Source organism: Pogoniulus pusillus, chromosome 1, assembly GCF_015220805.1.
Source record: "Pogoniulus pusillus isolate bPogPus1 chromosome 1, bPogPus1.pri, whole genome shotgun sequence".
Lineage (NCBI taxonomy): Eukaryota > Metazoa > Chordata > Aves > Piciformes > Lybiidae > Pogoniulus > Pogoniulus pusillus.
In genome coordinates this window covers 10,801,656-10,824,872 of record NC_087264.1, presented here as the reverse complement: position 1 = coordinate 10,824,872, position 23,217 = coordinate 10,801,656, and the positions used below count along the sequence as shown (strand labels likewise).

General features: G+C 39.3%; 1 protein-coding gene across 5 annotated transcripts in view; it reads left to right on the top strand.

The window, feature by feature from the left end:
- Window positions 1–657: 657 nt before the first annotated feature.
- The window catches only part of KLC1 (kinesin light chain 1), a 46,888-nt gene continuing 24,328 nt past the window's right edge, over window positions 658–23,217 (top strand). Inside the window, exons 1-3 of one of the 5 annotated variants that reach the window (XM_064165852.1) lie at window positions 658–782; window positions 17,117–17,378; window positions 20,056–20,286. In XM_064165852.1, coding sequence (XP_064021922.1) covers window positions 17,118–17,378; window positions 20,056–20,286 — 492 coding nt within the window. In that variant the 5' untranslated portion in view covers window positions 658–782; window position 17,117. Of the gene's footprint in view, window positions 1,004–17,116; window positions 17,379–20,055; window positions 20,287–23,217 lie in introns of all 5 variants that reach the window. The other 4 variants (XM_064165781.1, XM_064165922.1, XM_064165997.1 and 1 more) reach the window with 4 other exon arrangements.

Genomic DNA, 23,217 nt, shown 5'->3' with positions numbered 1-23,217 from the left:
ACGAGGGATGAAGTACAGAATTGGAGTATCAGCCACTGCTTTGCTTGTGGGACTCGCACCGTGAGCTTGCTGCATGGTGTCATACATCTGTCCCAGGGCTCTTCAACAGCACCAGCTTTACAAGTCCTACTGTCAACCTGCCCTACTTGGGAAAGCAAACCCGTACACTTCTCTCCAGGACAATCAGAAATGTTAGGCCACTCTGGAGTGAAAACACCACACTGTCACCGGGGGAAGAGTGCCTTGAGGACATGTCGGGTTTTGCCCTCCACTGACACACGCTTCCAAGCAGACGAAGCCTCAGCAAGGATTAGCGCGGCCCCTGCCTTTCCCGCCCGACAGCCTCGGCGATGTCGGTGTGAGGCCTTGCAGCTCAGCCCCGGCTGCTCTTCGTCAGCACCCCTCGCGTCCCTCCCGCGGGGCAGCGAAGGGAGGCGCCGCGGCCGCGGGGCTCCCGCTCCGCGCGCAGCCGCTCCCGCCCCGCGCACAGCCGCTCCCGCCCCGCGCACAGCCGCTTCCGCTCCGCGGGCAGAAATGACGTCATGGGAGGAGCGGGGGGGGGAACGGCGGAGGGAAAGAAGGGCGCGCAGAGGCTTGTGGGAGCAGCCGGGGACCGCCATGTTGGGCGGGGTGGCGGGTGGGAGGAGGCAAGGGCAGCGCGGGGCGGGCGCAGGGGCGGCGGCGGCGGCTCCTTGCAGCTGTCAGCGCCCGCTTCTCTGGGGCCCGGGCGTGCGCCGACCACCGCGGTCGCTGGGCTGGGCCGGCTCTGTCAGCGCCTCAGGGTGAGGGTGCCGTGGTGCTGATCTGTTCCCTTCCTTCCCTCTCCCCGGTCCTCTTTTATTCCCCCGTCCCCCCAAACCCCTTTTCCTGCCTCCCTTCCGCCCGCCCATCGCTGACATCCTCTGGTCACCTCCTCTTCACCACCCCCACCTCCGCGGGCTGCGCGGCCCCCCGCCGCCTCTGCGAGCGCTGCGCACATCGCCCGAGCCTGCTGCACCGAGCGGTGAGCGATATGAGCTGTCCGCGACCCGGGGCGGCCGTGCTAGGGGATGGCGGGATGGAGGGGCAGGCGACGAGGGGGGTGCTGTTTGACTTTTTTGCCTTTTTATCTGCAATTACGCAAACAACAAAAGGCTGCGCGGTCCGTCTGGTCCCTCCGCAGCGCCACTGACAGCCAGCCCCTTCCCTGCGCCGAGGGGCGGGGTGGAGCTTTTTGGGGATGTGGGGCGGCGAGGTTGGTTTTCGATGTTTTGCGTAAAGCTCTGTCAGCTGCAGTTGTCGCTCGGCTGCAGGAAGGAGAAAAACCCCCAGCAGTGATGAGGATCGGCTCGGCTTTGTCCCTGTTTCCTCTCCTGGCTCCCGTCGGTGCTGCGGCTGGGGCCGGGCGCCGCCCTGGGAGGGACCCCGCTCAGCCGGGGGTGAGGGAGGCTGCCGGCCTCGCCCCTCCGTCGTGCTCGGCTCCTGTCCCTGGGGCTAGCGGCGCTTTGTTTTTTATTCACGTACCTCGCTTGGGGTGGGGGGGAAGTTGCTCTGTTGCTAACGGAGAAATGGTGAAAGAGGAGGCGAGGACAGCTTCCTTGGGTTTTGTAAATAGTGACCGGATTTATACATTGTAGGTCACCTACCATGCTGTAGTCGGAGGCGATTTGTAGACTTGGGTCTTGCCAGATTTCTACACTTCTAAAACAAGTCTTGATTATGAACAGGTTATTCTAGCAAAATGACATGAGCACATACCAGACTTAAGGTAGCTGTATCTTAAGGGGAGAGATTACTTAGACACTTTAAAATCTTATATTAATTCTGGCCTCGTGTTTCTAATATTTTTAGGTGATAAGATGCCGGATTTGTAGTTCTCTATAGCAGTTGTCTATAATCACAAGAAGGAACTTCTTGACCCTATTGAATTCTATATTCTAAGCATATATTAATAATGAGAACAGCATCACGTAGTGTCATGGTATTGCCTGGCTTTTTTGAAGGCCACTAAATCAGTGATGGTGCTCTTACATATTTTTCCTGTTAATGATTTCCATTAGTGTATGTGAGTTAAATGTAGCAGCAGTATGTGAGTACTGCCCGTGGAATAAGAATACCAGCTGAGAGAATAAAAACAGATAGGGGAAAAAAAGCAAAAGTTTGTTTTTATAAATTGCTTTGTACAGCGCCATGGTGAGCAGATGTCATTCATGATACAAAATACTTCAAGCTATACAGAATAGTAGTACATAAAGTGAAAGACTATTAGAATGCAGTTTTAGTGCAGTTGCAGTTGACAGAAGGTTTAATAACAATTACTCTGGGAAGTGATTGTCTCTTTCACTTCCACTTTTTTATATGAACTTTACTTAAACAGGAAACTTAGACCAAAAGGATGTGAGCATTATAAGCTAAAAAGGAACCTTCGAGATTTTGAGAACTTAGTGTTTTAATTAAAAAAAAAAAACAACCTGAAACAAAACTAAACTCAGTGCCATTGATTCCAAGCTCTTTGGAAAATAGCTTTATTTTGATTATGAATTACAAAGCTTTAGCAAAACATGATAGAGGATATTATGACCCTAGGCTTATAGATACAATTGAAAGTAACACATTCAGCATTTTCTGGCAGCAGAGAGAAAGCTGATCTTTCTGGTGATCCTGAGCAGAGACCTTTTATTTTGTAAGTCACTTGGGTGAGCATATGGTTGTAGAGGGCCTTTTTATGAAATTACAACAGAAATAGATAGCTCTAGCAGTTCTTTTTAGATAGGCATTTTATATCATGCAGAACCATGTGGGTAAATGCAGGGAATTTAAAATGTCAGTTTGTGAAACTGGCACAACAATGCAGTGTCACTTCTGCATAGTGTTGCAGTTGAAGTTTGGCAACCTTTCTGTTTCTGAAGGATGATGATGGAACCAGACAGTTCCAGTAATGAGAAATTCCAGCAGCAATTCAAACTTAAATTCCCTTCACTTTATCATGAAAGAAAACATTCTATCATGATTTAAAAAGAGAATGAAATTACCCTTCAAACATTTGTGAAATAGCCTCATTTACTATTTGTCAGATTACTGTAGTATGCTAACAGTGCCTTATTAATGGAAACGTTTTAAAAAGCTGTCTTTGACAGAAGTGGAACTGCATACAAAATTGTTAATTAAATTTGGAAGACTCCAGAATAAAGTCTTCTGGATGTTTTTGAAGTGTAAGAATCAAAATAATACTGTACAGATACTTAAGGCTTAAAAGAGCAATTGCTGTTTCCTCTGTTTATGAAGACCTTGCCACGATAATGTCAGAAATCCCTCACTTGTGTCTTACTCTTACACAGTACATACAGCTCTCTATATGTGCATATCTGTTTATGCACATCTACACATTCCTTGCTTAACTGGGAGGTTGGGGAAATACTGTATCTACATATTCAATTCTGAGTCCATTTAATGCATCTTCTGTTTCTCTTGAGATGTGGGTCCGTGCGATTACTCTATCTCTGCTTGACTTCTCTGGCAGATGTGCAGTTTGGTTTATTCTAGGATTAATAGCGTCTCTTCAGATGCATATCTCATGATTATTTTAAAACTTGGTGAATAAAAACACTTGTTAAAATACTGTTTTTATAGAAGGAGTGGAAAATTAGGAAATATGGGTAATTTCATTAATAAGCAACATCAGTATTTAATACTGAATAGCATAGTAGTGATGGGGACAAGCACACTAGGTCTGCTTAAACCTCTTGTGGTCTGTCTGCCTCCAGGGTGGTGTTCAGTATGGCAACTATCATAAAAATGGACCAATTCCACAATCCATGGAATAAAGTCACTAGTCACAGACTTTTTTCCTAATCCAACTTGTGTAGCACATTGCATTTCCAAGGTATTCTAAAATTGTTTTATACTAACATCATATTTACCTTGATCAAAGTTTAGAAAAGCATTTATTTTCAATATTAACTCTCATTTTTCCTTAAAAGCATGACACATGATATCAAATAGATACCTCATGGTAACCAAGTACCAGTGAAAGACAAGATTCTAAAAAAAAAAAACCAAAAAACCAAACTAAACAATTTTAACTGCAAAATAGAACTGATTATAATAATGATGTCCTGAGTCATGATTGGCTTCAAGTATTTTGAGGTTTTACAAGCTAGTAATTTTTGTAGTGAAATACTTTTCTTCCTGAAAGTAAACTGTAGAAGTAAGTGTGTTTTGTTTGAACAATTACTTAATCGATAAATGGCTGACCATAAAAAGGTGCACTTATGCTGTCTTAGATTTGCTAAAATGCTTTTGTTGCCTTCATTTTATGGGATTTAAATGGGACACTTCGTTGGAGGGTCAGAGCCAGAATTACAGATGCTTTCAGTGCTGGAAGAATTACTTCCACAGGGTTTTTTGTGAGGTGCTTTGCAGGCATCAGATGACACTATACTTGGGGCAGTTTTTGTGCTTTTACAATTAATATATTTAATAATAACAGGGCATAGCAAATAGGCAAGCATGAGGACTGTGTGACCAAAGGAGTTGTTCTCAGAAGATGATGACTAAAGCACAGTTAACACAAGATATGTGAATTTCTTACAACCTATAAATGAATCTCTGATAGTTGACAGTTTCTACAGATTCATTCAGCTAAGATTCAAATAGTAGTTTCTGCCTGTTGATTTAATCACTGTTTCTTTGAATCCAGCTTATCTGTCATGGACTCTGAATTTTTAGTGCAATCAGAAACAATCTTTAACTCTGGAAGCTGTATATGTGGAATTAAATTTAATTTGTTTTGTCAATTATTTTTGCTCATATTTCTTGCTCAAATTTAGGAAGCATGGGATCATCTTTTAATCTGAATATGCTCTCTTGTCTACTTAAAATGCACTTTTTTTTTTTCATGGCTTCCCAATATCAGGTCTTGCAAGTAAAAGCAGTAAGATATCTTTTGTGTGTAGACTTAAAAGTTAGCAGTTTCCTGTCCTGGTTCTTTTGTTAACATCTGGCATAAACCTCATTCATTGCATTAAGATTGTGTTTCTGGGATTGTCATAACTATAGCTGACTTTATTCAGTTTTAAAGTGAGTAGAACAAAGGATGTAACCAGTCTAGTCAGTAGTACTGGCTTCCTTGCATATCAGTAGGGTTGGGATTGCAGCTAATTATACCTTACTTATATATGGTGCACCCCAGCAAACCATTAAAAATTTAAGGTTGCACAAATTAACGTAAAGAAAGTCACTAAACATCTGATGTAAAACTCAATTTCTTGGTACTACTAAAAAAGGTGCATCCAAAAATCAGTCTTTAAAGGACAATATGTTATTTGAATTAGCAGGTAACTGTGTTTATTAATTCTTGCAAATTTACATTGCATCCAAATACTGTAAGCTTTCTTAAATTCTGTGCTGCTGTCTCTTTTGGCAGCATATTGCAGCACTGTGTGTCTGGAGGCAGCACAAGTAGCTAAATGCTAAGAAAAAAAAATGAAGAGTACTAATGTTCTGTGATTTGTGTGCATGTGCCATTCCATGGCGTAGGGATGGTGGTTTTAAACTTTTGAAGGGATTGTACTAAGTGCATTTCTGCAGTGTGTCTTTTATGGATGTTCCTTTATCGGTGTCAGGCAGAGTAGCGCAGGAAAGTCGTAGCTCTATCTTTTCCAGCTTGAGCAGCTTCCATTTCAGAGGCAGCTGCTACTCTCTCATATCTCTTCTATTTGCCATGAATTAATTTTACGCACGTTGAACATTTCATGTGTTCATATGCTTAAACTGAATGTTCCTCCCTGGCACCCCTCCTGCCCCCTCCAATCATTTAGTGTGTGTTCAGAGGGAGAAGAGTTGGTTAAAAAATGGGATTCTTCTTTTTCCCCTCCCGTTATAGAGAGTGGCTATGTGTAGTGTCATTAATGCATCTAGTGGGATGGTAATTGTGAGGCTACAGGAGAGGTTGCAGGCTTGAGATGGGAGTATGACAATAACCTCTTAAAATGTTTCTGCTGACAGAATAATGCTGTATAATCAATGTCTAAGGATATAGTTAAACTTTTATTCAGTCTTGGTGCTGGTTCATGTAGTTCCACGCTTCTGTCATTTGTTCCATGTCCTCATTCTGTTAATACAGTTGACTGCATGGCAGCATGGTGAAAGAAGTGTGTTTTGTCTGTGTTTCTGTACTGACTTTTGCCTCACCTCTGATGGAAATATAATCAAGTCAAAGATGCAGATGCTTGTCATTTATTTCTTAATTTAAAAAAAAATGGACAGAACATCAATGGAAAATGTAAATGAGATGTGTGGCTGGATGAGGAGCATTGCTCATTGCCTAGCCTTAGCCTTAGTGACTGACTGCTCATGACCTTGTGTTTGCAGGAAGCCAGACCAAGTGATGAGATGGCCATTTCTGTCTCTAAATTCTGTGTACGTAGAAGGCAATAATGTGTGGAAGATACAAGAATGCACTATTATTTATATTTGCTATTTCCTTGAATGCATTCAGTACAATGAATATTGCTATATTGAAATATGGAGGTCACAGAGTACAGAAATTGTTATGATGCTTGGCAGATTACAGGATATTAGTGGTTGGAAGGGACCCAAGAAGATGATCGAGTCCAACCCCCTTGCCAGAGCAGGACCACACAATCTAGTACAGATCACAGAGGAACACATCCAGACAGGCCTTGAAAGTCTCAAGAGAAGGAGACTCCACAACCCCTCTGAGAAGCCCATTCCAGTGTGCTGTGACCCTTACAGTAAAGAAGTTCCCCCTTGTGCTGAGGTGGAATCTCTTGTGCTGCAACTTATACCCATTGCTCGTTGTCCTATCCCAGGGAGCAGCTGAGCAGACCCTGGCTCCCCACTCCTGACTAACCCTCAAATGTTTATAAACATTTATTAAATCCCCCTAGATGGTGACCTAGAGGTCTTATCAGAGAGATCTTTCTGAGGATTTACTCATTAATATATTAATTATGGTGAGTGGTCCATATTGTGAAGTTTGGGTGTGTGAACCTGATCATTACACCTGTTCTAAAGCCCACTTAACAGAGGATAACTGCTCCTCCATAGGGTTCTGGTTTGGGAGCATTCTGGAACACAGAATGCTGGTACTTGCTGGGCATTCCTGAGGGCTTAACCAGTCATACAGAGATGAAAGGTAATATTTTGTTACAGTACTGCTAGAGAAGAAGGAAGTGGTTCTGCTCTGTTGTTGTGACATCCCACTTGAGGTACTGGAGTTTGTGCAAAATGCAGGTAGAGAGCAAAGATCCATAGCATATTTTTGAAAGTAGCTGCCAGTGGGGTTTGGATTATAATGCTGTTTTGTAGTTTGTATCAGCATAATATCTTGATCCTTACTCAGTTGTTGCATAAACAAATGGCATGGAAATATGCTGGCTTGATTTGTGTTTTCTTTTTGCCCCCCCCCCCCAAGCCTGGATGCACCCAGAGCAGTATTTCTTTAAGTGGCACAGTTGTTTTAGGAAGTGACTGTTCTGATGTCCTCAGTACTATGGAATCAACCAGGAAGAGACCTCCAAGATCATCCAGTCCAACCTATCACCCAGCCCTGTTCAATCAACTAGACCATGGCACTAAGTGCCTCAGCCAGGCTTTTCTTGAACATCTCCAGGGACGGCCACTCCACCACCTCCCTGGGCAGCTCATTCCAATGCCAATCACTCTCTCTGGCAAGAACTTCCTCCTAACATCCAGCCTAGACCTCCCCTGACACAACTGAGACTGTCCTCTTGTTCTGTTGCTGATTGCCTGGGAAAAGAGACCAATCCCCACCTGGCTACAGCCACCCTTCAGGTAGTTGTAGACGGCAGTGAGGTCACCCCTGAGCCTCCTCTTCTCCAGGCTGCACACCCCCAGCTACCTCAGCCTCTCCTTGTAGGTTCAGGTAACCATTTTCTTCAATGCCCTCAATTGTGTCGGAGCAACATAATCTGTACTCCCAGTCAATTGTCAGCAAAGCTTCCCACACATCCAGCAATACGAGCCAAGATATGGCCTTCTGTGCCCTTCCTGCATGTGTTTTTTTCAGTGGTTATAGGTATGTCATAAAAAGTAAATTTAGTTAAGATTATACATCTGACATTATTAAGTGGAGGCTGATGGGGGTTTGTAATGTATTATAGAAGTCTGATTTGATGGGAATGTTCCTGTGCTTTTACCTAAGTACTATTTAGAGTTAAGATAAACAGATAACATAAATAGATGCTTACTTAGTCAATAAAGCAGTTCTTGTCCAAAAATAATAATGCAAAATGAAAGATCTGGAGTCAAGCTCAAAAAATACTTTTGTCTACATTATTGACGTCTAAAAATTGCAAAGCAAGCAGCTTTGAAAACACTTTGATGTTACTGTCTGCTCTTCAGGACTGGAATAGAGACACTCTTCACTAGCAAGGATCAGTCTATTAAAAATGTCTTACCAAGACTAAAGATTAGCTGAAAACACAGTTGCAGAAGTAGTAAGTCCATGAAGAGCAAAAGTAGCATTTCCACACAGAAATAAATGCAGATTCTTGGAATATTGAGAGTGAAAACTGAAATTCAATACTCATGGTGGATTTGTGACTCAAAGTGTCTTGACAGTATTAAAAAAAATTAAAAATCTGAATTTCTTTTCAGTCTGGTTGGGTGATTTATGAAGCTTCATAACAGCAAAATACTGAACTACAGTACAAATTTTTTTAGTAAGTAGCCCTGATGTTTCCTAATATATAGTTGATTCTTATGACAAGTATTTTTTAACAAGTAAGGGTAAAGGTAGTGATATTTTAGATTATTCGAGTTCTGCTTTCTCATGAATTTAAGTGACTTTGTTCTGGCTTCATTTAACTATTTGTGTAACTATCTACAGTCATGATAATTTTGTTAAAATGATCTAGTGAGATCCACTTTGTGGTCAAAAGCAGAATGCAAATCCTGCATGACCCAGACTGATAGATTGTGTCAGTGTTTTAAGCAACAGGCAAAATGCTTTGCTTTTTTAAGGTCCATTGATGGCTGTTTGAATGTGATTATTAGTGTTAGCTTTGAAGAAGATGAACAGACACTGTTTACTGTTGACACAGTAGTAGTATAAAAAAAGAGACAACTCCCTTGCTCCAAGGGATAGGAGGATGGATTTGCAGTCTGTCTCAGAAATTGCATGGGCAAAACTGAAATTAACAAACTGACATTAAAGCCAAGCAGGTTTGTATTCACTTCTATTATTCTGAAAAGAATAGAGGTTTGGTTTTGCCATAGATCTGAGGATATTTAATAAGCACGTTGTTTCAGATTTAGAATAAAGAGGGCATGTACCACCAAGATGTAACAGATAATATGAACGTTTATTAAGAAGGAATTAATAAGCAAGTACTATCTTGAAAGTACAGCTTTTAGTGTAGTTCCTCTGGACTCTTGGCAGGGTCTATTAAACAGCCATAGACACAGGCCTGTCATATTTCTTGTGCACTTGCTCTGGCTTTAGCAAAGGGTATTCTTTGATGTGTTAACAAATACATACAAAGATCTTATTTCCATCTAGCTTAATTTGAAACCTGAGATACAGGTAGGGCTTGGGTGTGTCTACAGAGAATACATTTTTTTCTTACATGCTTATGATCTGTGTGGACTGACTGTAGGGTCCAAGCAGATGCCACTTTTCAGAGGAAGGATAATCCACTGTGATTTTAGGACATGTCACTGTTCTGTGTTTTAATCACAGTCTATTTTTAGTACTTCAGGGAGGTAGGATATAGTGGATGAGATATGCCAAAGAGGATACTTTCCCTTGATTCCTTTTACTCAAATAATACAGGTAGGCATAGTAATGCTGCAGTTTGTAAGCAGGAAGAGCAAGATGGGATTTGATCATGGTCTGCAGGATTGTGGAATTCCAAATATAGTTGAATCTAAAATATGTTGAAAGTAGTTAAATTGTCAGGTCATGTGGATTGCCTGCAGTTAAAAGGATGCAGCTTTGACTGTGTCATGTTATTTGAAACACTAGCTAGTGTTTATTCAGTGTAGTACTACCAGGGGATTGACAGACTAATAACCTTTTCTTTAAAAGCAAGAATCATCTGTAGATATAGGACATATGTTTATTCCACTGAATAATTTTATTGAATTATTTTTTTTACTGAATTAACTGTTTCACTCAAAATTTTAATGAAAGTACTTGGTACAAAAGAAGGAAGGCTGAAATTACTCTGAAAGCTTGAAATGTACAAAAGTACTTATTTCCAAGTATTGTTAAGGCTCTCACTTAAAAGAATGCAGCTGTGATTGCTGAGAAATTGTGTATGCTTCATTAGTGTTGATGTAGTGTACAATAGACATCTAAATAAAAGAACTCCACAGCAGTGCAGATCTTCATAGCTTGTAGTTTCTCAAAGAGAATTGCCAGCATCGCGCTTTGGTGCAGGTTTTATAGTAGCAATTTTTGTTATAATCAGTTTTATTAGCAAATACATTTTTTTGGTCTGCTTTTCTCCTAAATGATTTTTTTAATCTTCCAAAAAATCCAAAAATGTTGTCTGAAAGGTATGATTAGCTATTTTTTTGTTGCTGTTGTTTTTTACTGTGATGTTAAAAGATGCCAAGATTTATCAAGGTAAATATACAATGACTGTGTTCTTTGGCTAAGCAAGTACATAATCCTCTTAAACACAGTTTAATACAGTGGATGGAATTGATGATAGGAATTGGGATTTCCTAAAGTTTGACGCAGTGCTTTTTAGAGGTGGATGCTGTTGTGGTGTAGGGATAGAACTTGTAGCCGTGCAATCTCTTCCCACTCACACCCTATGGAGACAGTAGGCTGCACCTGGCAGTCTTACTAGAAGAGCAACAGCCGTGCTAGTCCAGTGGAAATCTCTTCTAGTAGTCAAGATTTTTTGTTCTACACATTTTAGTCAAACTATGCTTATTGTGCATTTCTTCAGAAATTTCTGAACTTACCTTTGCAAAGTACTGATGTTTGTCCAGTTTGCTTACTAACCATGTTGTGTGATAGGGTTGTGGGTCAAATTCCCAGTGTGATTATGAACTTTCATTAGCATGTGTGTCATTAAAAGACTGCAAATGCCCTTTTTGTAATATTTACCTTGTATGTCTTTATTTTAAACTAAGTGCTACCTCTTGACAGACTTCTGCATCAAGGTTTATCTCTGTGTTGAAGGCTCGCAAAAGAAACACAGTAAGGTTTTGTGTTTAAATTCAGATGCTTACAAGCTGATAGAAAAAGTGACTCCAAGGAGTTAATTTTTTTTCCAAACATTTTTTGTGCTCTAAGAGATTTCTCTGTACCTTAATGCTGGTTGCTAGTCCTGTCTGATTACATCTTCTTACCTGCTTCAAGTCAGTGATTTACATCCTCCACTATTGTTCTGAGTTATTTTTAAGGTAGTTTGTGTATGTGTGTTCAGTTGCAAAAACGCTTCCTGAGATCACGTATTTGGAAACCTGAGGCAGTACTGGAGTGCAGCAGGATTCTGTTTATAGAACTGGGTCAGCTAGTGTACTGCAAGCCTGACCTCCAACAGGACACAGTTTCTAGGTGCAGGTCAAGATTGAGGCTTATACATGGATTCGCGTAGAGTGTGATGGAAACAGTGATAAATAGCATTGGCAGTTCAGCTACAGTCCTGAATAGGTCAAGAAGAAAAAGCTAACCAGTTTGTTTTGTGGGGTCAGAGAGAATATATTGGAATAAAATTCCTAAGTAGTTAAAAGGAGGGTAAGTCAAAGAAGAGGAGAAAGGTTATAGACTGTCTTACATGTGCGAGTAGGACTTGTGATAGAAGAAATACCTTCACAGAGAAAGAGAAATTAACATCTGTGATGAAAAAATAAAATAGTAACCATTGTTCTTTCCAAGTTGGAGATTCCTGACTTTAAACTGTGACATCAAAATATTCAAACTTTTCTTACCAGAGTTCTTTTACGGATACCTTTCAAAGTGCATGAAAGCTATCCCTGGGTGATTCATTCTTGCCGTTTCTGACTGGTGTGTGTCACTGAGCAGCCTTGTTTGGAAGGGGTGCAGTTAATGTAGTCTTTGACATAGTATTTGTGTCCCTTGGCAGACTGGTTTTCATTTCTTGCCTTTGTTGATGATTTTCTTTTGTGCTTGGAAGGGCTGTGATCTTTTAAGGATTGCCTGAGAAGGCAGTTTTCCACATTATGAAGATTAGCAGTTAAAGCAGCTCATAGTGTTTCAAGGTGATGCATTCTGTGATGTAATGAGATGTGTTCTAGGTCCGGGCAGGGAATTAATGACTCGTAATTTGCAGTTAGTACAAAATGAAACAGGCACATGCAGGATATAGGACACTGAGCCTTGCCATTTAATTAAGAAGGAACTAAGTGTGAAATTAGGGTTAAAAGCCCTGAATAGACTGATTATTGTTATGAAACAGTGAACTGATGAGTACATATTGGAGACACAAAAAGCTCAAATTAGTATATACTGTATCTTTGTGGAATTAGCAGTGCTGATAGATGACAGGGCCTGTAAGTATGGCTTAGCCAGTCTTGTAATAGCTTGTAGTGTAATGAAGATGATTTTTATGCTGGTGTATAGACCCATTATTATTGAATTTTCAGCTGTCCTGCCTGCAATCCATGTAGTCAGAGGAAAAGTTTTAGGGAAAATTTGACTTGTCACAGTAATTTACAGACTTCAGTGGGTTTTTTAAATTGTATTTTAAACCAATAATGAGGATACACTAGGTGATTAAAAAAATATCTTCAAGGTTATAGTACTTAAAACCTGGCTACTGAATAATGAAAATATCGATACCAAGAAAGGAAATACTTAGGGATGCATGGCAAGAAAATAAATAGTTAGAAGGTTTTCTTTAGGACCCATGCTGATCTTCAGTCAGGGGCAAAATAATCTCTTGAGCTTCTTAGGAAAGTCTTTCTCCTTGGTAAATTTTCATACACTTTTATATATAAAGGATTTATATGGTTACGCATTTTGACTCAAGAATTCTTTGAGGTGATCTGCTGGAAAATGACTTTTTTAAAAGCAGCTGAGTAAGAAAAGCTATTTTTGTTTAAGAGATCATTAAATATGAACTGAAGAGCTAAAGTAGCTAGCTCTGATGCCTGTAGAATTTAGGAACAAGCTGTGATGTCAGCATTACTAGTGCAATTGGTTTGAAAATTGTATGAGTAACAAAGTACTTAAATGGCTATATCTTTAACCCATTTAAGTTGTTTTATATGATGAGATTATCCCACCAGTTACATGCCTGAAAGACACTAGACTCTTATCTTTATGCTTGCTTCAGTTCACGTTCTTGCTATTCAATATCCATTTATTTGACACTATTAATATCTGCATAAACCTCTTTAGTAGGAATCATTGTAATGCTTTTAATATTGATCTGTCTGAATTCATTTGTTTTGTGCATTTGAAGAAAATGGCTTGATTTGGGGTTTTTGGGTTGTTTTTAGTTTGGTTGGGTTTTGGTTTGTTTGTTTTTAAGTTTTAAAGTGTTAGAAAGTGTTAAATGGCTTTTCTATTTTAGCATAGGTAAGTAAATCAGGACTGTAATACTCAAGATCTGCACAAGCACATATTTGATATGATACCTAAATTGATTAAGCCAGATGCTTAGTCTGTGATTCTGACTGCATTCCATTTTTTTCCTCTCATCCAAAATTCTGTTTTCCAGCTAAAGCCTTGTTTTGTTTTAGATTGTACATGGAATTAAAAATCCATATTTGAACCTACAATTCCTGCACTAGGTAAAATTTGCAGTACAGTGTATACAGGATAAAAATGAGAGATTTTAAGAAGCCTTTGACTGTGCCCTTTATTTTGTGGAGGGGAAAAAACCCAAGCATTTTTGAAAAGCGATGACAGAAAGGCATGGTAGGTTTTGTCTCTTTGTATACATCTATGTCTATTTCCTGCATACAGACTTAACCTTTTTGCTTTCTATATGAGTCTTGCTGCCTTAAGGTACGCAAAACTAGTTCTGTGATTATGTATTCAAATATGGTCTTGTTTGATGCTCTTTTGTAAAGTGTACTTTTAGAAAAGCATGGCTCCACACCTTAGTGTTACTCTTAAAAGATACCAGATATTTGTCAATCTTACTCCTACAAATAATCAGATCTGATAGCATGATAAACTACATTTATTTTCCTTCCATTTTCTAAGTTATATACCCAAGCATAATCTATAATTAACTCTGAAAAACATTGTCCAGCTTTTCTGTAGTGTTTTATACAGATATCATTTAAGCAGACACAGTACAAAACCTGTGCAGAAACATTTATTCCCTTCCTGTCATCAGGAAAGATTGGTTTCTAACAATTTTCACTAGCAGGGACTTCAGAATCTCTCTCCCAGGCTATGTGAACCTTCAAATCAGTCTGTGTTGTGATGTAGCTTTTGATGTGACACTGCCTCCAGTACCGTTGCCTGTATTTGTAGCTCTGAGGCAGTGGAAGATTATAGCTCTATTTGATTTGGAATGAGGTGGCTTGAAATGAGAAGCATGTGTTTCTAAAGCAGGTCTGCTGGGTGATAGGCTTTAAGTATATTTTTTGCCTCATTGAGCTTAAACCTGCTTTTCTTGGTTCAAAAGCTTCTGTATTGGTTTTGCCTTCCTGGGTTGGAACATCATTGTATTCATGCCTAATTCTGTCTATGAGCTGACAACCTCTTCTTCTAATAGTAACATGTTGGTGTCTGTTTCACACCTTAGATATAACAGTGCACACAGATGTGTCTTTGTGCTGGGTTTCTTATGTTGGATAGGTACCTCCCAGACTACATTATTCTTTCTGCTTGAAGGTATCACCATTGCAAGGGCCACTGTAGTTTGTAATATGCAGAGGCTTTGTGTATTCTTTTTGTATCAGTGACTGGCTGTTGATTTATCTGTATTCATCACCTAGATTTAATTTAATTTCTATTGTAATTTAAATAGACCTAAACCCCCCAGCACCTTTATATGCATTACATACACACATGCACATGCTTGCCTTCTGTCTTGAGTGTAGAATATGTGAAGTATAATATATAATGTACAAAATACTGAGGCGTGTAGAAGGAATTGCTATTCCTGTTCGCATAAGGCAGTGAGATGATCATGTGCTTATTTTGGAATGTGGCAGAAAAACTATTTTTTTCAAAAAAATTGTATTTCCCCAAAAATGTAATGAATAGGAGCTTTCATTTTGTGTTAAGGGATGTCCTCTAGTGTTCGTATTTCCTTATGATCAAAAGTTCAGTACTTTGCATTCAGGATGGAAATTGTTAATTGAAGGCATGAAAGCGTGCCGGCGGTAATTAGAGTTGAGCTGCGTGCTGAAGTTACCACAATCCATAACAATTTCTTACATGACTGTCCATGTTGGAAGCCTGCTTTTACAAATCTGTCTCACATTAAAATGGCAGTTCTCTTTTTTTTTTTTGTATGCAGTTTTAAAGAGTATGTACTTTAAAAACTGTCATTTAATTATTCTGGGAAATAACTCTCAGGTTATAAATGGGAAAGGTGTAACTATCATTATGCTCATCTGGTTTTGGTGAGTCGATTTCTTATGCCATGCTAGGTTAGGTGTTTTATCCTGGTGTGTATGCTCTGTATTACATATATCTGTGGAAAAAATAGTTCTTGAATGAAGCTGTGGTAAAGCTAAATTCACAGCTTCCTTGCATTATCTCTGCTTTCAAACAATAGATGACTGCAGAATAAACCAGTGTAGCGCACACCTCATTTGTGACAGATGGGTATGCTTTTTAGATATCACATTGCAGGAGGTCATTATAGAGAGTGTAATTTGAGTGTGTAGAAGCAGGAAGAGCAACCTTTTTAATGTAATACTAGACCAGATAGGCACATCCTTTGGCAGTTGTCATGAAGTGTTGCATGTGTGCATGTTCCTTATGACATGCTTAATGTGGGCTTTAAGTGGGCTTTCTTTTTTAGACTTGTTTCTGTACATACTTTTAGGTTTTAACACACTTTAGGTAATACATTTTGTATGTTAGTTTAGGAAAGCTTCTCAAGTGTCTCTACAAAGATGTGATTAATTCTCTGCTTTTGAAAAATGTTTTCTGCTTTAATCTGAATTAGATTTTCTGGTTCACACAAAGGGCTTAAGTATAAAGGACCAATTTCTCAGTTCGTTATTTTAATTATAGAGCGTTTTTTCCTCTGGTAACATTTAAAGAGGATCAAGTTATTTCTTTGTCTTCTTTTGGTTTATTACACTGTCATACTAGTTTGTCACTTCAGTAGCAGCATGTGTGGCGATAAAGCTACCTGAGTTTCTAAAATGGTTTTGGATATTCATTTGCATTTGGTCAAGATGCTTACAAACATCCAGAAGCTTGCTAGCCTTAAATTAGCGCATGAGATATTGACAAAAGAGCACAGTGAATTATTTCTCAGAAGATTGTGTTACACAAATGTTTTTTCCAGCATGAGACAGCTGTTGAAGCTTCACCAAAACAGACCTGTATGTAATTATGTCTATTATATAGAGTTACATATGTCTATGCAGAGTTCCAGTAATCAATGTAAAGTCGTCTTAGGGGGTAGTCATTATTTTCAGAACATGTAGTGATGAGAGCTTTTGTAGCCTTGGGAAAAGGATGAAGATGATGTTTCCTTCTTACTGCAAAAGGATGATTTTTTTCCTATCATTGACTGAGCAGCCCTTTTACAGGGTCGGACGGTTCTTCTTCAAGTACTTCAAGCTCTGTTTTATGGATATTTGTAAAGATAACTATCTTTACAATGGCATCTGCAAATAGCTGTATTTATTATAGGATGTCTTCTGTACACCAGATATTTTGGTTTTGCACAAAACAGAATCTTGGATATGCAGCCCTGTTCTACAACACTCATTAGAAATTCCTGACATGTCTATATTTTATTCCTGTTGTTGTTTGCCTTTTGAAGTAGTATTAATAGTAAATTGAGAAACAGAAACTGGAAAACTGTTCAAATGTAGGACTTTAAATACTGTAAAAGTTGTGCAAAAATACACTTCTGTTCTGAATAGTGTTTTTTAATTACTGCTTAAAGAAAAGCTTTATAGATAATTGCTTATTTTATTCTTCTGTCTAGATTAACTAAGTGTAACTTTTCCATTTCAGAATGTATGAAAACATGTCCACAATGGTGTATTTAAAAGAAGAGAAGTTGGAGAAGCTTACTCAAGATGAAATTATTGCCAAAACTAAGCAAGTGATTAATGGACTAGAGGCACTGAAGAATGAACACAATTCAATTTTACAGAGCTTACTTGAAACACTGAAGTGTTTGAAGAAAGATGATGAAACTAATCTGGTTGAAGAAAAGTCAAACATGATTCGAAAGTCACTGGAAATGCTGGAGCTTGGCCTTAGTGAAGCACAGGTAAAACTGCAGTAGAAATGAAACGCTTCAGACTTGGAGGACTGAACAGATGTAATGGGCTGAGACATTTACATTGCTACTGTGTGTTAAGGAAAAAGACTGATGTAATTAATAGAGGTAGATACTGTGTGTCATGCTGTATTACAGAACTAATTATGTGTTCAGTATTAAAGCACTAAAGCTCATAACTGAGTTTCTCTTCAGTGATACAGTTGGTATTTTCTGTTCAGGCTTTTCCATGGCTCTAGGCAGGTAATGTTTGAGTAGCTCAAAACCTGAGCATTAGCATTATAAATCTAAATTATTGCATAGGAAAGTCTCACACCCATGCAGATTATTTGTTCCAATCTTTGAGCTCTGCTATAACTTCAAAGTTGTGCATATAATCTTGCTAAACCTAAAATGAACCTAAACATAAGCTTAAGAGTTCTGTACAGTATCTGAACAACTTGAAATGATGAAGAAAGGACTCTGAGCAAATTTCTGTGATCTATCTTAGTCAATGAAGGTGTGATCTGCAGAAGATGAGAGAAAAGATGCACATTCAGTCAGGATAGCAGGACCATTTACAGTCCAACTTTAGGGTATTTTGTATTAGATCAGAAACCTGAAACAATGTGTTGTGACACAGTCATCAGTATAAAATGGCAAAGTATTTGCAGTTGAGTTGAAAATGCCAGTGAGTCAGCTCTGTATTAATAGGCTTTATATTGTTCCATAACTGTGCTTGGCCTTCTCATCTGGATCGAGCTATTACTGTTTGGTGATCTGGAAGCTGTGTGCATTGGATCATGGTGAATTGAGGCTTGAGAGAATGAACAAATATGGGTTACCAGACATGGGAATGTAGAGCCTGTAGACATAATTGTGCAGACTCTCAGGCTATAGCATGTTGTACAAGCTTTGATCCTTTGTACTGCAAGGAAATAAAAGCTATATGGAATAAAACCACATTAGTTACCTTTAACAGCTGTTTGTAGAAGATCTGAGAGTTGAATGAGTAACTTCTCTCTCCTAAACTTCAATGTGATACTCAGATTCCAAAAAACTAGGTCTGACTCTTGGCTCCATCAGGCTCAGGAGCCCTAGTTGCAGGTATTCTGCCTAGTTTGCCCCGCCTGTTGTTTTGTGAGCTGTGATGACGATGAGCCAAGTCTGCATTTGCTGCCTTTGTTAGGAAACCAATTCCACTTCAGACTACTACTCTCAGACCTGATAAACCTACTCTTTCTGCACACTTACAGTTGCATCAGTGTAGGTGTCTGGGTTTTTTCTTTTGATTTGCAGAATTTAAAATGTGGAAATATTTTATAGATGTTTTTGTGACATGGGTATAGGTATGATGTAGTTCCATGAGAATGAAACTGACTTTGCTGAAGAAATAATCAAAGTTTTCTTTCACTGAATTCTGCAGAGTGAGATTGCAAAGGATTTTAATTTGCTATTGTAGCTTGTACAATGTTGAGTATTTTGACCCTATTACCACCAACATCCTAAATGTACTTTCTCATATTACAAATGCTACTGTTTCAATAGGCCAAGTAATTGACATGATTAACAGTTTTGAAAATATAAACAGGTAGGTGCTGAAGTCTGGAGATTTGGACTTGGAGTTTTTCTTACCTTTATTGAAAAGAAAAGTAATTTCTGAAAGCTTGATGTCTTCTTTTTGAGGCCTGAAATTTCAGCTAAGGACACCATCTGTTTCACATGAAGTATTTAGTTTTAAAAACAGTTACCTTGAAGTGCTTTTTAAAGAAGCATGAAAATGAGGAAATTAAATACTGATAACTTGGGGGAGTCAAGTTAATCTAAAAGAAGTATTTTATTATCACCAGTGGCTCGTTCTTGTACGATGTACTTCTCTGAATTCTTATTAGCTGGTCCATGTGCATCAGTGGGAGATAATACAAACAGTTCAGGGAGAGTGTCTTCTGTACACAGTTTCTGGCTGTCGCTTAGCAAGCTCCTTTTTTGTTTTACTTTGCAATGCAGAAATATCCTTAATCCAAGTAGACTGCTTTTACAGCCTGTACATGTTTTTTGTTCTTAATGTGACTGTTCAAACTCATTGAATGTCTTCACACTCACTTTTAAGTATATGTAAAGTGCTTGTATAAATTATGTATTCAACTATGTATTTATATCTCAATAGGATAATTATCCTTTTGAAGTAGTATTTTTATGCTGAGGTGTTCATCTTTGTGAACTGTAAGCACATGTAACATTTCTGTCTGAAAGCTGCTCAATTAGAACTCTGTGTTAGTTCTTAGGTTATTTTTGTGGTCTCTTAAGTTGAAAGTATTACTGCTCCATTTCATGTTAGTGGAACAGACAGTTACCTAAATCCTAGTAACAGTAATCTAAATCCTAGTTTAAATTTTTTATATAGATTACATGAAATCTTCAGGGAATTCTGAAACAATTTGACTTGTGATAGCATTGTGAAAAGCAGTCATTAGTAAATAGTTCCTCTAGGCTTAAGTCTGGCTGAAAAAATGGTAAAAAAAAGTTTGGTGGAAAAGAAAGAACCAGGCATGTAAAGAAGAGAAATCTACCTCTTCACCAGATTTTACAGCTGACAAATTTTAAATACTAGAAGGCTTTTTTTTTTTGTTGTTAAATGCAGGACTTCATGCCAGAGGAAATATATCATGTGACACTTTCTACTTTTCAGGTGATGATGGCCTTGTCAAATCACTTAAATGCAGTAGAATCAGAGAAGCAGAAATTGCGTGCTCAGGTTCGCAGACTATGCCAGGAAAATCAGTGGCTACGGGATGAGCTAGCCAATACCCAACAGAAACTACAGAAGAGTGAGCAGTCTGTGGCACAACTGGAGGAAGAAAAGAAGCACCTAGAATTCATGAATCAATTAAAAAAATATGATGATGATATTTCACCATCAGTAAGTAGCTGTATAGTAAAACTCACTTTAAGTTTACATGTATCTGACCAGTTACCAAGAAATGATAGAGAGAAGATTTTTAGTTGTCTCTTACATAAGCTTGTTGTGGCAACACTTACTTTGTACTAGTGTCATGTTACTTGCAGAAGGATTCTGAGATACCAGTTCATTCTTATAAGAGAGTAAAGGTTTTACTGCCTGGAGATAATAAAAAAAAAACCAATCCATAAATACTTAACTTAGTATCAATTAGCTTGAAAAAAAACCAACCAAAACCCCCAACACCTAAACCAAACATTTCCCTCTGTAAATTGAATAGCTAAAATAAGTAGGGAGTGTAAACCTTTAGAGATTCTGAGGCCATAGGGAACTTGATGTTGTTTTTGACTGCAAGAAAAATATTTAATATTTATTTAGTAAAACCAGTGTGTAGGTTTTTTTCTCTGTTGAGAATTTATTGAATCTCCTTTCAAGACCTTCTGCTAGGTGTTGTGATCATTTGCACATTTTCAGTTGTGTTTAGCTAGTCAGTTATATTACATACACTTTAATTCAGAGAGAGAATGGATAACAGTTTCAGCACTGCAAGCTGGGGACAGTGGCTGGAGAGTAGCCAGGCAAAAAGGGACCTGTGGTTACGGGTAGCTGGTAGGCTGGACATGAGCCAACAGTGTGTCCAGGAACAAGGGGGAACAGTCTCAAGTTGTGCCAGAGGAGGTATAGAATGGATATTAGAAGGAAATTCTTGACAGAGAGAGTGATTTGCCATTGGAATGGGCTGCCCAGGGAGATGGTGGAGTCACCATCAAGAAAAGACTGGATGAGACACTTAGTGCCATGGTCTAGTTGATTTGCTATGGCTGGGTGATAGGTTGGATGATCTTGAAGGTCTCTTCCAACCTGGTGGATTCTGTGGTTCAGTGGTGAGCCACAATAAGAAAAGGAGTTTTGAATATAAACTTGAATGTCCAAGGTTTCACCTCAACATAAGGAGAAACTTCTTTACAGTGAGGGTGAGAGCACTAGAACAGGCTGTCCAGAGAGGTTGTGAGGTCTGCTTCTCTGGAGACTTTAAAAACCTACCTGGATGCATTCTTGTCTGGACTACCCTGAGTGATCCTGCCTTGGCAGGGGGGATTGGACCCTATGATCTCTGGAGGTCCCTTCCAACCTCTAAAGTTCTGTGATTGAGGACAACCAGATGATCAGGCCTGGATTTAGTCCTGCCCTTTTTACAGTTTTACAAGTGAGCAGAAAGAAGCAGCTAAACAGAGGAGAGCTCAGCCTAAGTAAAAAGACCCAGCCAGCACCCATGGGTGATGTTAGTGACAATCAACTCTCTCCTGCCTAACCGGGGGGCCATGAGGCCGCCCAGCCTTTGTCCCCTTCCCATTCACCCAGTGTGCACCATGAGCACTCACCAGTGATGATGGAAGGAAGATCCCTCTGCCCAGTTGGGCATAGCTAAGGGCTTCTGTCTTTCCTGGGGGGATTAAAAAGGGGAGTGGGCAGGGAGGGCAAAGTGACCACACCTGGAGTGGGAGGAGACTCCAGCAGAGCCCAGGTGCTCTGCGATTTTAGGGGAAAAAGGGGCAAAATGAGGTGGGTGGAGTGAAAAAGGGGCAGATAGGGTGTTCCAGTGTAATCTGGTAGGGGTGATCTTGCTCTGGCAGGGGGCTTGGACTTGATGATCTTTCAAGGCCTCTGCCGGCCTTTAACATTCTGCATTTCTGTGAAAATTCTAATTTGCAGAAGTAACTTATCACTTAAAATTTTCTGAATTGTCTGCCCTTCTTGTCTTTTAAATTTGTTTCCTTAAGTTAAATGGCACAGTAGAGAAAGATCTCATTTTGTTCATTCAGACTTTCTCAGGCATGTCTTGGAAAGAGCAGTTTTTCATCATCAGTTATTTCAGAAATATAATGGTGGAAATGTGTGCATTTTAGTCATGCTTGACTGACTGCTTGACTAAATCCTTTTCAGCATATTTGAGTAGCGAGAGTTGTTTTGGTGAGTTGCACGTGGAACTTCTCAGTGCTGTTTCATGACCTGGTATTTGTAGCTGAATGCTTTTAGTGAAGCTTGTTTAGAAAAGGAGCAAGAGGAGGGAATGTTGGAATTTCGATGTGCTAACTGTTGAACTGTAATCGGTAGATGGCCTAAATAGTGCCATTATTTGAAGTTTAATTGGCAGACAGAGTCAAAGCAAGCAAAGCATCTTTGTAGTTTTACTAACCATATGGACAGTCCCTGTTTTTAGCCTTTGAAAATAGTGGTTTTTGTACTCAGTATGAGGCTGGAAGCAGCACACCTAAAATGATGAACTCCCCATCTGAGGTCTAGTTCCATCAATCTGCTGTTTTTGCAGAGCACATCCATTTTTCTGCCATTGAATTTGAATGCCAGCATCAGTTGCCTTTCTCTCATCTGTGGGAAAAGATGCTGGATTGGAAGCCAGAAAAATAGGAATTTGTTCAGCTCCTGGGTTTTCTCCTTGCTGAGAGAAACATTTCTGAGAACTTGAACTGTTTGTATTGTGTAGATGCCACATTTAAAAAACTGGATTGAGGGATGATTGTGGAAATTGGAAGTATCATTGGATATTTAACATCATTATACACTGATGGATTGTGCATAAATAATATGATTCCAGGTGGAGACTGTTGGAGATGAACTTCCTTCTTGGGGTTCTTTGTATTTATTTATTTTACTTTAATTTTGAACCTCCCAGATCATAGAATCATAGAATCAACCAGGTTGGAAGAGACCTCCAAGATCATCCAGTCCAACCTAGCACCCAGCCCTATCCAATCAACCTAGACCATGGCACTAAGTGCCTCATCCAGTCTTTTCTTGAACACCTCCAGGGCCGGTGCCTCCACCACCTCCCTGGGCAGCCCATTCCAATGGCAAATCACTCTCTCTGGGAAG